The 14056-nt window shown below is 49.1% G+C and overlaps 1 protein-coding gene and 1 long non-coding RNA gene across 3 annotated transcripts in view; one reads left to right on the top strand and one right to left on the bottom strand.

The window, feature by feature from the left end:
- LOC102010037 overlaps window positions 1–14056 on the bottom strand; it is a 39798-nt gene that overhangs the window by 4130 nt on the left and 21612 nt on the right. Inside the window, exons 3-4 of one of the 2 annotated variants that reach the window (XR_263060.1) lie at window positions 11939–12124; window positions 576–1415 (exon numbers count right to left, since the gene is read on the bottom strand). This is a non-coding gene — a long non-coding RNA (uncharacterized LOC102010037). Of the gene's footprint in view, window positions 1–575; window positions 1416–11938; window positions 12125–14056 lie in introns of those variants that run through there. The other variant, XR_001236536.1, reaches the window with a different exon arrangement.
- Window positions 1–14056, top strand: part of Sdk1 (sidekick cell adhesion molecule 1) — a gene marked incomplete at its 5' end in the record, with an annotated part of 870484 nt that overhangs the window by 852512 nt on the left and 3916 nt on the right. Inside the window, 2 exon segments of the mRNA XM_005397857.2 lie at window positions 431–551; window positions 3807–3936. Of these exon segments, the coding sequence (XP_005397914.2) occupies window positions 431–551; window positions 3807–3936 (251 nt within the window).

The raw sequence follows: 14056 nt of genomic DNA, 5'->3' as shown, positions 1-14056 counted from the left end.
CCACACACAGTGCAGCCAGAACTCGAGTGGATCCTTCCTGATAGTAAAACACAGCACTCAGTGAGAGATGTTTTCAGCCTTCCTCCAGGCATGTGCCCTAGGAAGACAGGTATTTATTGTTGTTAAGCAGACAAGTAAGTGTCCTTACTTACTAAACCTGGGCTTGCTGTGTTATTTCATAAATTTGAAATGCGAAAAAGTTTTGTCCCTCACATTGTTATGCATTATTATATATTATTATGTATAATATAACTATACTATGTATGAGGACCGAGACAATTCCTTTTCACGCAGTGCAGCCAGGCAAGCCGAAGGTGGACACCAGTGCCCCAGCAGGAATCCCGGAGCTATGGGTGTTTGTAGATTGGCTCAGTGTTGCTGCAGTGGGCACGTTAGTAAAACCTGGCTCACTTTCCTGACCGGGATTTAGGTAAGAGCATCTCCAACATGGAGGAGTCTGTGACCCTGGATAACGGCGGATTTGCTGCCCTGGAGCTCAACAGCCGCCACCTCAATGTCAAGAGCACCTTTCTGAAGAAGAATGGGACCAGGTACGGACCTGGGACTGGGTGGAGACTGTGGTGAGGCCAGGGGAGAGAGCCGCAGAGGGGCCACCTGGGGAGCTGTGACTGCCTGCTTGCTCAGCCAGAGGTGCGTACCAACCGAGGACATATCCCACATCCGTAGACGCGCTGAATCCCACTGCAGTTCCACAAAGCAAATGCAGCTCACAGACAGGCATGGTTCTGAGCCCACCAGGCGACATGGGATGTAGGAGAGGCGGTTGCAGAGGAGCCAGAGATGTTTCCATTGTGCTCTCAGAGATGTAACAAGGGGGCAGGACTTCAGGTGTGGGGCTTGAGACCTGGGACACCAGGCTAGCCTTCTGTGTCACCTCTCTAAGCACCTGGGATTGGGGAACTCCTGGTTCGCGTGGCTGTCACTCCAGAGTGGCACAGGCCTGATCATGTCCTTGAAGAAGAGGTCGCTGTAATTTTCAGCATTTCCTGCATTCCGAGGTTTCCTATGTGACATAGATGGCCCCTCTGTCTCTGGAGGAGGCAGGCTGCCCTGGTGGGGCTTCTGCCTGCAGTGACCCTCTGCCAGCACCGCCAGGTGGCTGAGCAAAGCACAGCAGGCTGCCAACCCAGATCACTCTCCTTAGGGCAAGAAGTATCTGGTCACATCTTTCATTCCATTTGTCTACCGAGAGGCAGGTGTTTCTTGTTGTAGCATAGAAATGTGAAAAAGCAATCACATAATTTCAAGACCAAGAAGAACTTGTCACAGAGAATTTTAAAATATTACACATTCACTCCCTTGCTGCAAATGTCTCCTGTGGCTCCTGGGAAGAACGGCTGGTGGCTTTGAAGCACATAGCCTGAAGACAGCTGTGGGTTAAGTTCATGCACTTCCTAGAGAAAAAGCAAAGGCATTCCGTGGTGAAGTTAGAGGGTCTTCGCCCACCTAGAGTTCCCTGAGGGGTCCCTGTTGAGAAAATAGCCATCTTGTGTCAGTGGCAGGGAGTCTGTGTGGCCCAGGGGTGCTGTCGTGGTGGTTATGAGCTCTACAGGAAGGGGTAAGGAAGCCTTCCAAGCTGGAGCCTGGGCAAAGGAAGCTGTAGCCTTGAAGTTACTATGTGTAGGTAGCCCCAGGGGCTTTATAGGTAGTACAGACTCCACGGCTCCTCCATCTACAAGGTCCTGTGGCTCCTTTCATGTGCTGTGTGTATACATAGGGGCCACCAGACTTGGGGTGGTGGTGGGCATGGACCCATGAGCCACCAGGCATCTCACCCTCAAGCATTTGTAAGTGGCCGTCTCTGAGCCCCAAGGTCACACTTCCACATATGCAGCCCCATGTCCAGAGGCCTTCTGCCTTGTTCAGCCAGCTGGCAGAACATAGGACGTGGCTTCCCAACGGCCTAACACAGCCAGAGGTCCTCAGCTTAGCGGCCTACAGTGGCACCATTCCTGTGCAAAGGGGGCCCCCTGGGCTTGGTTCCTTCATAAGGGTCAACTGGTTTCAGTGAAGGTCCTGGACTTCCTGGTAGGGCCGCAAATGAAGCAAAACCAAGCTGGACAGGAAGATTGGCCCTTCCTACAGTTGTTACATAAACCATCACCTTTTAGGTCCTAGGCCCCGCCGAGTATGACAGAAGGAGGAGTCCTGTGCTGGGGAGGGGTCTGCATGCCTGTGGGGCTCCACAGAGGGCTGAAGCCCACAGGCTGGGCAGGTCGCAGGGATCGGGTCCCCCAGCACAGGATCCAAGGTCCCTTTAGAATGTGGCATGGTTGGTTCCACCTTTGTTTATGCTGAGGTGCCAACTTCTCTGTGGAAGACACCATCTTAGCTTCTCAGCTAAAAAAGTTTACCCAAATGGTTAGATGACAAAAGGAGTCTTCCCCAAAATAAACTATCTCTAAGGTAGAGGAGGAGGCCTACAGGCTTTTCCTGGGTCTTTCCTGGAGAAACCGAGACATAGCTACTCCCAACGGAGGCAGTGGCTGTGGTGTAAGATCAGGCTTTCTGACCCCCGTCTTCCCAGAGTCTTTGCGCAGGGCAGAGATGATATCTTGGCCAGTGGCTCTTCTGAGCTCAGATCACCGAGTGACTTTCCATGGGGATATGAAAGGCCACCCCATCAGCAGCCACCGCCCAGCTCTCTTCTCAGCCCTCACAGCATGAAGGTCCTGGATGTAATCACAGCCCCCTTAAGGACACCGGCAGCACCACCTGCCCCGGGGAATAAGAGGTGCTCCGCCCTGCCCCATTTAAAGATTAATCGGGTCTATGCTCAGGTTTCCTCCTAAGCTGTCATTTATCCACCTGGAGAAGAGTAGCTGGGCCTTCAGTCAGCTGGAAGGCGATCATCCCCAGGACTTCTGTTTTCTATTGCTTGTGTGATGAGTGACCCCACGAGCAGCAGCTAACGCTGACCTACAGTTACTCCCTTGTGGTGTCCTGAGCAGGGGTATGGGCCCCTGCAGCTCCCCCTGGTGGACAGCTGGAGTTGCCAAGGCCATCTTCTCACCAGAGACTCCCTGCACCCAGGCAAGCGTTCTCTCCATGCTCTCCAGGTTTCCTTGCGGCGCGGTGACTGACAGCCCCAGCTTCTTCGTGCCATCAGCTGGAGGCCACTCACAGTCCCCTGCCGGGGACCTCTCCACAGGCCATTCAAAAGGCTGCCCGCCCCTGTGAGTCCAGTCGGAGCGTCTCTGTCTCCAGTTGGCTGACACAGGCTCTCATAAATGTCATGTAATCGTGGAGGGCTGGGGAATGACAGCTCTACCCTTTCTATTTAGCGAGCCCCAGTCAAGGCTGTGAGGCCCCACACTTCCCTGTATTCCAGCAGTTGGGAGCATGTCATAGCCCAGCCCACACTCAAGGGGCCAGGTTACACAGGGGGCAGTGCTGGGGACATCTGGGAATACTGGCCAACAAAAGCCTGAAGCTTCAGCAGCCTCCTTGTCTCCCTGGCCCCAGCCCTGAGTCCTAGGTCCCTACTGGAGCAGGAAACTGGGCTGTGCACACTTCCCTGATGCCCTCCTGCGGTGGAGTCTGAGCCACACCCCTCAGCTCGGCAAGACCAGACCATTTATCATGACCCTGTCCTCAGCCCCGTCCGTCCCTGTGGCTGACAGGCTCTGATCTGCGGGGGCTGCTATCCAGTCCCCACGTGGCCAGTGCTCAGAAAGCCTTGCACCGGTTGTCAAAAGTGGTGACAAGGACATGGCCTTCTTCCCATTCTGTCTGGACCCAGGCCAAATGGCAGGGGTGACCTATGCCATCCATCCTTATCCTAGGTCTCCACCCCGGCCCAGCCCCGGTGGTCTGCGCTACTCTGACGAGGACATCTGCAACAAATACAATGGTGCTGTGCTGACTGAGAGTATGAGCCTCAAGGAGAAGTCAGTGGGCGCGTCGGAATCCGAGGTCAGTGTGTGCCTGCGACCCCCACCTTCGTAATGAGCCTTCGGCAAGACATCCTGCCTTATCTGATCCCATAGCCACCCAAGGAGTAGGCAAAGCTGCTGACAAAGTCCCCGCTTTCCAGATGAGGAAAGTAGAAGAGCTGGACTCAGACCCACAGTCCATTTTGGGTGCAACAGTGCTTCCCACATGGGCTGGGGAGAACAGAGGCACCAAGCCAGTTCATGGGGTTCCGCTGCTGGAACCCCCCGGGGGCTAGAGAAGGGCAGGGTAAGGCAGGTGCTTTCCACCAGCAAGGGGCACTCTGCAGAGCAGACTCTGATGTTGCCCTACTAGCTAACTGAGTCTCTGAGATCGTCCACAGGCTCTCCAGCCACCCTACGAGGGCAGGGCTGGGGGCTAGCAAGGCCGTAGCCACCCTGAGGCACATCTGGCTGACAGCCCGGGCCCCTTCTGTCTGCTATCAGAGAAGCACCTGGCGTTTCCCAGAGGCTGCCCTGCCACACATCTCGATGGTTCCTGAATGGGGGCTGGAGCAGCAGGGGCCTGAGCCCACAGCCCTGAGACGGGGTAGAGCCCACCCCCAGCTCGGGGGCCTACTTGCCCTGGCCCTCGCCTTCTCATCCCACCCAGGAGCCTCCTGCTCTGGCCTCCTTTTGTGGAAGAAGTGTTTTACACACAGCAGTTCCAGATCAGCAACAGGGTGGTGACACGTCCTTCACCTAGCGGAGCAGTGGCCCAGGGACACAGCAGCTCTCTGGGAGTGTCACCCTGCCATGTCCCAGGGCCTGTCCATCTCAGGCCTGGTCTTAGTCTTTCCCGCCACCTACACAACAGTGCGCATCTGGTGCTGCACTAGGGAGCCGTGGGAGATCTGAGAGGTCCTCAGTGCACCCCAAAAGAATGTCCTATCTCAGGAGCTTTTACTGTGAGCCCAAACAGCTGCAGAAAAGCTGTCCCCACAGTCCAGAGTGTTTTGTTTCAGATACGCCAAACCTTGGGAGGGATGAAAATCACCAAGCTGTTTGCCATATACACAAGCCTGCACCACCTCCCAGGCTAGTGCTCTAAATCAATATTTAATCTAAAATAAGTCTCACCTTCATTTTGACCTGAATTCAGGCCGTATTGAGCCCCAAGGCTCAATACCACGGCTGCTTTTCAACTGTGGTTTATATATGAGCTCCAGAGAGAGCAGGCAGGTGGGAGTGGCAAAGCCGACTGGGCTCACTCTGCGCGTCCTGCTTTCAGAGGATGCTGGTTATTCATAGTACCATTGTCCTGGCTTGGCCAAAAGAGCACGTGGAAATCCAGGTAGCTCAAAAGGAAAGAGCAACCTTATCATAGCTGCTTGTACTAAAAGCAGCATTACAGAAGCGGTGCAGTGGCCTTCAGGCGGGACTTCTGTCTCTGCTCAGAGTGATGTACCTCCGGGGCGCTGGTGGTGTCTGAGCTGACCCCTAGCCCGCTGCTCTCTGGAGTCCACAGGCACAGTGCGTGACATTGATGGCTACTGTGCACTAGCTCTGTGTGCACCAGGCAGGTGTTGCTTTGGGGGACAGAGCACCAACCAGACCAGGCTTCGGCTCACCCTCTCACACCTAGTGCACACACCAACCCAACAGATGAGTGTCTCCGTGTTCAGGAGCTGCATCACCCAGCAGAAAGGAAACAGAACTGGTGGCCATGAAGGTCCTTGGGTCCCCAGAGCTTGGCTGATCCTGTCTCATCTTCCACTGTGCTCTCCAGCCACATGCTAGCCAGTGGCTAGTATGCCCCAGAGCAACCAGAATTGGATTCACAAATTCTGAACTGTTTGTTTATAGAAGCATTTTTTAAATGGGCTAATGGGAAGCATTTGGTCTACTTTCCTACTCAGATGTATGGAGTGTATTAAAATTGAAATGCAGCTGATTTTTTTGAAAATTTCATTAGTTTGTGTTTGCAATCCATAATGGATATATTCATCATGAGTTATTGGTGTATATACATATCACAGATGATTTTTATGAAGATTACTAAATGCACTCGGGCACTGAGCTGGGCAAATGCATGCACTCATGCACAGCCTCGCATATACACATACTAGTACATACCTAAATGCGAGCACACATACACACATGTGGGAGGGGGTGAGTTTGTGAGAGGAGAGGGAAGAAAAAGGAAGAAGGGCAGGCAGAGGAGGAAAGAGAGACATGGGACCCACACTACATGGAATTCTGCAAAGAGGTGGCTCTGTCCTTATACAACAGAGGAGAAATCAAGGCTAAAAGAGGTTTTGAATGCTTTCCCAAGCACATGTTAATGAGCTCAGCTGAACGTCTAGCTCCAAGTTCCAGTTTTCCCACCAGACCTGCCCCTCAGAGCTGAGTTGCTGTGGCTCAGCCATGTGGTAAAAAAAACAGGGCCTTGATCCAGGCTTCCTGTACCCAAGGGAAAGCCTTTATTGAGCAGAAAGAGCTCCTTTATCTTCCCACAGAGGCATGTTATGGTTTTCAGGACCAGGGTCTTCTAAGTCTAAGTGATTTGCAGTGTAAAAATCTTCTGTATTTTCTATCTTCTGCCATTTATCAATGTACTAAAGTCTCCAACTCTTATTACTGAATTGTGTATTGTCTCTTTAATTCTGTTAGGTTTAATTTCGTGTATTTTGGAGCTTTATAGTAAGATGCATATGTGCTTATATGTTTTTGTATCTTCAAATTTCTTTTATCCCTATAACATACACCTCTTTGTCTCCAGTAACAATTTTGTTTTAAGCACTTTGTCTGCTATTGGTGTAACTACTCCAATTCTCATGGTTACTGTCCATGTGCTATGTCATTTCCATCCTTTTATTCTCAACCCTTGTGTACCTTTAAATCCAAATGTGTCTTTTTTAGGCACCATACAGTTGGATAATATTTTTTTAATTATTCTGCTCATCTCTGCCCTTTGACTGGCTTTTTTAATCCAGTCACATTTAATGTAATTATTGCTTAGGTAGAATTTACATCTGTCCTTTTGATATCTGCCTTCTGTATGTCTCATATGTTTATTTTCCTATTTTCATTACTACTTTGATAAATGGATATATTCTAGTGTACCACTTTAATTCCCTCACTTTTGCTTTTACTATACTTTTCAGTTATTTTTAACAGCTTGATCCATCAGCATCTACTCCAGATGTATCCTAAATGTCAATGGCATACAGAAACTTGTCTTTTATTATACATTATGTCCATATATGTTATAGACTGAAGGATGCATGTTCATAATTATTACCTTATATGAGTATATGTCTCTTAAAGAAATTGAAAGAAGAAAGGAGAACAAGTATGTACTTAGTTTATCATTTTAACCTTATTCACTATTTCTGCCCCCCTTCATTTCCTTGTGTGGTTTCAAGTCATCAGTAGGTGACATTTCCTTATTCCACAGCCTCCTTTGTGCTGTATTGTTCCATATGTTACATGTCTATAAGTTATAAGCCCAACAGTACAATTATATGCATATTATTTTATGCATGAGTGCTTATTAAATCAGAAAGAAGAGGAAAGGAGAAGAAATGTATAATTATACTTTTATAATTACCTATATAATTATCTTTATTTGTGCTTTTAAAATTTTGTCTGTATTTGAATTACTGTCCAATGTCAGAATTTCAACCTGACAGTCTTCCTGCAGTATTTGTGACATGTTGGCTAGCGATGAATTTTTCTCAGTTGTCATCTGTTTGATGTCTTTATTTTACCTTCATTTTTGAAAGTAGCTTTGCAAGATATAAGATTCTCAGCAGTTTTCTTGCAGAACTTCAAACATATTATGTTTGCCTTCTCCTTATTTTCTGACTAGCAGTCAGTTAATATTATTTGTGTTTCCTTATGTGTGAGTTCTTTTCCTTCTATTGGTTTCAAGAGTTTCTTGTTGTCTTTGGTTTTCAAAAATTTGATTGTGATGGACCTGAATGTGGAGCCCTTTGCATTTGTCTTGCTTGGAGTTTAATGAGCTGAGTGGATGTATAAACACTCTTATCAAATTTAGGAAATTTTAAATCAATATTCCTTTGAAACTTCCTTCTTTCTCTTTCTCTTCTTGTTCTGGTGCTTTCATCACAGTGATATTCTTGATGCTGTCTCACATTTGTAACTAACTCTGTTCATTTTTTTCATTCTTTTTTCCCTTTTTTTTTTTCAGATGACATAGTCTCTGTTAAGCTATCTTCCAGTACAAATTCTTTCATTGACAGCTCAAATCTATTGTTAAGCCCCCATGGAGAATTTTTAATCTCAGTTATTATATTTTTCAACTCCAGTGTTCCCAGTTAGTGCTTTTTTATTGTTTCTAACTCTTCACTGATATTCACTACTGGATGCAATCCTATCATCATGCATTTAGTTCTTTAAGTGCAGTTTCTTTTTGTTCTCTGGACAGCACTGTAGCAGTTGCTTGTAAAGCCTTTGCCTGGCTAATCTGATACTCAGGCCTCTCATAGGCTGCCTGCACTTCTCCCTGTGTTTGTATTATATCCTCCTGGGTTTTCTTTTTTTTTTTTTTTTTTTGGTTTTTCTCCGGTACTGGGAACCAAACTCATGACCTTGCACTTGCCAGGCATGCGCTTTGCCGCTGAGCTAAATCCCCAGCCCCCTCCTGGGTTTTCTTGAAAACATATCATTATGGAGAATATCTTATGGCAACCCTGAATACTGATGTCTTCCCCCTTTGTGGACCACTCTTATTGCATCTCTCTTTGTTTAGTTTTGTGGCTGAACATGTTCAATGAGGACTGTTTTGTCTCGGTGTGTACCCTTTGATGGCTATTCTAGGGCCATGCATATGCTCCCTGGCCACTAGAGATGACATGTGTTTAATCAGGCTCTCTTTACTTCCTTTCTCACTTTCCCATTAATGATGTGGAGGACCCACCGCTATGGTACCATGCCTAAGAAAGTGCCCCGCACAGTTATCTGGCTCCACTATTTTGCAGTTCTGTGGGTATCTTAGTTACTTTATCATTGCTGGGACAAAATTCCCAACACTCACAATTTAAAGGAGGAGGGGTATATTTGGCTTATGGTTTCAGAGGGTTCAGTCCATGATCACCTGGCTGCAAGGCAGAAATGGCACAGTGGATGGAAGTAATAGAGGAAAGCTGCTCAACCCTGGCAGTTGGGAAACAGAGAAGGGAGGAGGGAAGAGCCAGAAACAAGAATATACCCTTTTTCGGTCACACTGAGTGATCCATCTCCTAACAGCACATTCAGCTATGAACTCATCAGTGGATGAACCCTCTGATGAATATAACGCCATCTTCACCTAGTCACCTTCCCAAAGCCCTACCTCTGAACACATGAGACTTTGGAGGATATTTTAGATCTAAACCATAACACTAAGGCATAAATTTTTCCATGCTCTGATCCAAGTACAGTAACGACCAACTCTTTTAAAGTACCCATATGCTAACAAGCTTTGAAGCTGGCTCTGTCCCTGAGTGGCCCTTAGGTTCTGCTATATCTTCCCCAGGCTCTCTCTTCTACACTGCTTATTGCTATGCTTGATACTATGGAAGAACCTCTAGCTTCTTAATATTCACCGATATTCACTACTGGATGCAATCCTATCATCACACATTTAATTCTGTAAGCACAGTTTCCTTTTGCATGCTGTGTTCCAAGGCAAGTCCTCTCCTTGTGCAGAGATGTGAGGTCTCTGTTCTTATGGGCCGTCTCTCCCTCCATTGGCCCCTTGTGTGGCTGCACCAAAACTGAAGTTGGGAACAGTGACTCTCTTCATCACACAGTAACACAGGGGGGCACTAGATTGAGATGGTCATCCCCCTTCCTGGCTGCTATTCCCAATGAGGGGCTTTTTCCCTGCAGGCAAGCTAGGGAGGGGCCACAGGGCCAGTGCTCTTGGCCTGACATGCCTGAGCAGACCCTCATGCCTACCCTAGAAGGCTGGAGTGGGAAACCCGGTTCCCCCAGCTATAGTGGCCTGGCACAGAGCCCGTTCAACAGAGAGCTGTCTATGCAGGGACAGTTGGACTAAAAGCCCTGTCTTCTTGGCCACGAACCCCCAAGGTAGTTTCTGCTGCACTGAGTGGGGTTTAGGGGGAGATACTCATGGCTCAAATGCTAGCTCCTGCTATTCTTAGTCAGATTTAATAGATATTGTATAAATCTTTCTCCATCTGCTATCTGCCCTTAGCACCATTTTAAAAAACTTTACATGGTTGTTTATAAAATAATTTTTCTACTTAAAAGTCATCATTCTACTGGGGAAAAGGTCCTCTGAGCCCTTCTTGCCACCATTCTGGAAGTATTGTTTGCCTTTGTCATTGATAATTTAGAGGGGCCTTGGGAAAAATATGGGCTAAGTTCTAATGTTCATTTTCCTAACTCTACACTGACAGAAACAGAGCCAACTTACAGAACTTAGAGAAAAGCCCTTAGGGAAGGGAGCAGACACCACAGGGAGCAGACAGAGGGTTGCTTGTCAAGTAGAATGAACCCAAAAGCCATATCCTCATCTAAAAATAGGCCTAGCACATGCCTGAGATTTGGGGTTAAAATGTTTATCCTCCCTGCAGGAGGCAGCATAAAGATTTAATTAAGCACAGCCTGGCCAGACTGGCACAGCCTTGTAGTCTTAGCACTCTGGGAGACTGAGGCAAGAGGATCACAACTTCAACTCCAGCCTAGGCAACTTAGTAACTTCATGACCTTGTCTCAAAATAAAAAATGAAGAAAGTTGTGGATGTAGCTCCATGCAGAACCTCTGGGTTCAATCCCTAGTACCCAAAAAAACTAAGAATAAAAACACAAGAAGCCAGGAACTGGGGATAGAGTAGTGGATGTATTTTGTCCCGGGCTCAAGTTAGCGGCTTAATGTAGTGTGCATGCAGGTGCAGACCACAGGAGGGATGAGGTTCCCTGTTCGCGCTCTTCTCCAGAGCTCAGGGGATGAGGAGTCAGCACCCCTCGTAGTCTCTGCTGGAAGAGCGCTTCTGAAAGGCTCATATCCTCACTGAGAAAGTACTGGTGCCATGCTTTTTGCCTGGGGTATTTTTTTATAGTTTGTAGAAATATTGCCAAGTTGGAAATTCTGCATCCCATCCAACCACACAGGAGCCAGCCGGATCAGAGCTGCTGGACCTTACACCACAGTGTCCCGTGGCAAAGGCCGTGGCTCACACGGTCACCCCAGTTAGAAATAAGAGACTGTCACTGTTCCCTCTCATGGCTGCTATGAGTTTTAGCAGGACTGCTGTTCAAATCGCATATTAAAAATTGCTTTTGAAATCCAAAGAAGTGCTTTTCAGAATCCCTCCAGCTCCAACTGACTTAGACCATCGCTCCCACCCCATACCTAATTAACTCCCTAACAACGCTCAAGTCTTTCATCTGCCAGTGTAGACCCCACATGTTGAGAAGATCTCTCGTAACTCGTGGCCTGGCAGCTGGGCACCTTTGGGAACTCACAATCTGAGGCTGCATCTAATCATATTCCCTCCATCCGTGGTTTCCTGGGAAACTAGTACACACCACAACATCACATCATGCAGGAAACTTAACAGAAAAGAACTGTAGCATTTCCTTTTTGTCAATAATTTGCACTCACTGAAATACATCTCCATTAAAAAATAATAAGTTATATTAACAATAAACAGCTGGTGGCAGAGGGATGGCGCTTTAATACAGTCGTTCACCAGGAACCGATGGAAGGTCTGAGCAGGAGCCAGAGGCCTGACTTTTACCTCCGGCTCTGGTGACACCAGTCTCCTGACCCTAGGTACCTTCTCACTTGTTTTGCCCAAATGAAAAGCGAGAAACAAAAAAGAAGGCTCTCTCAATCTCCTATCTGAACTTCTTTCTACATGATGGCTTTCCTGTCTGTTTGGCTTTTGGAGCCACTTGGCCACCCACTTCCCTGCTGTGTCCCTATTCTGAGAACCCTGCCTTCTTACATGCACAGGGGTGACTCCTGGGTGAGGCTCTGATTGGGTCAGCAAAAGTCACATGCTTACCACGAACCAGTCGCTGCTCTCTGAGGGGTGAGCCACGCAGTCCGTGGGGCAGAGGAATAGCTTCCTTCCCGATCTCTCAGCGGAAGCCTCTAGGCCAAGCATATTTCAGTGAAGCGCAGGCTGGGACTCTATCCATGCCATGTGATGTCTGCAGTGGGCCAGTCATGATGAAACACTCGAGTATTTCTGCAGCAAACACAAGAGTGTTCACGTCAAATCAGCTCACGGTTCAGCTCAGGGGAACCACTGGCTTTGTGCAGGTCCCACTTTGCCACCAACAGATCGGCCAGAGAAGCTTTTGAGTTTCAGAGCATCATGGGTTTGGGGTCATGGGTTGGGGTCAGAGAATTTTGTTGGCTTCAGCTGACTCAGCGGAGACCTGGAACTGCAGTGAGCTCCTATGCTCCCGGGGTTCTGGGCTCAGCAGTGACTCAAGCCTCCTTTTGTCCTCCATGGACAGGAATGACCCCCGCATCACAGCGCCATCACGTGGCCGCAGAGCTCCTGGGTTAAGCTGGAGCATACTGGGAGTTCAATAAGACAGAGCCTCTGAAATGTGTGTCACCACGGTTAAGTCAGAGAGAGACTGCACCTCTGCACCCAGGGAGTAGTTTCAGCCCCACAGTTATGGACCTCTGACAGGAAAAACACAGAAAAAGAACGGCAGTGCTCAACTGCCACCGCACAAACAGGCCATATCAGTGTCCCCAGAAGCCCCACCATTGTGACTTGCCATCACTTTCGGGTGACTCTTCCTCTTGGAGTGCAATTTTTAGCCTATGTCTGAATCTCCCAGGAGGCTGTGGCTCTGCCCTGTGTATCCCAGGGGCTCCTGGGTGGATTCCTACAGCGCCCAGGGCAGGAGGCTCATTCCGCTGTGCATCCCGCAGGATGGAGGAGGGTGATTCACAGCAGGCTCCCAGGCCTGTCAGGCTGGGAGACTGTCAGGCCAGCAGCCACCAGGAACAGCGCTGCCAATAGCCAAGACCCTTCCTGTCCTCTGTATGAAACAGGAAAGGCAGCAGCTTCCAGTCCTCAGCCCCAGTCCCACTGAGAGGAAGCGAGTCCCACACCATGGGGTGGGAGTTTCTCCTCCTAAGAGTGGAGCTGAAACTACTCCCTGAAACTACTCCCTAGGAATCCACCCAGGAGCCCCTGGGATACACAGGGCAGAGCCACAGCCTCCCGGGAGTTTCAGGTGCTGTGGCTGGGATCACAGCCTCCTCACTCATCCCCACATCCACACAACACCATCAGTGGGCCAGCAGCTCCTGGCCACTGAGAACTTTGCCTGTGTGTGTGTGTGTGTGTGTGTGTGTATAGGTAAGTACTGGAAATTGAACCCAAGGCCTTCACACTGAGCTACATCCCCAACTCTCTTTTTTGAGAAAGGATCTCACTAAGTTGTTAAGTTGACCAGGCTGGGCCCAAACTTAAAATCCTTCTGCCTCAGCTTCCCAAAATACTGGGATTACAGGCATGCATCACCACGCCAGCTGAGAGCTTCTCAAGCAGATGTAATCCCAGCCTTTGGGCCACACCAGGACCTGCCCTCTGAGCCACTGTGATTCTGAGACCAGGTGGGCAGCCCACCCTCACCAAGTCTGCTGGTGGGACAGGTGGGACCGAGCCCTCGAGAGATGGGGCCGTGGCGCACAGGGAAGAGACATGCCCTGTGGGACTCTACGACAGGAGCGTAAGGAATGGAGCAGGACACCATGCGTCCCTAAGACAAGGTCCCCCTCATCCTGGCAGGGGTCTGGAAGGAGAAGCTCTGCCAGGTCACACTTTCCCGCTCCTTCCTTGAACTTAAAGGCCAGCCAGGCACCGCAGCCAGGCGCACTGGGGCGTGGATGTCTACGGTGCCTCCGTGTCCACTGCAGGCAGTGCCGCACTCCAGGCCTGCCAGGTGGCTCCTGGGGGGCTCGGGAAGCCCACAGAGCCTCCAGTGAGGGCAAATTAGGATCCCCCACCGGGTCAGGAGACCCTCCCTCCACCTTCTGCTTTAGAGCTTCCTCTAACAGCTTAACCCAAAGGACTGTACAATAATTTTGCTCTAAGAAATAAGCATAGGAAATATGGATTAAATATTTTTGGTGGCAGCTACTGACTTATTTT

Source organism: Chinchilla lanigera, unplaced genomic scaffold, assembly GCF_000276665.1.
Source record: "Chinchilla lanigera isolate Chin_1 unplaced genomic scaffold, ChiLan1.0 scaffold00059, whole genome shotgun sequence".
Lineage (NCBI taxonomy): Eukaryota > Metazoa > Chordata > Mammalia > Rodentia > Chinchillidae > Chinchilla > Chinchilla lanigera.
The sequence above is the reverse complement of the archived record's forward strand: the minus strand, read 5'-3'. Positions and strand labels throughout refer to the sequence as shown.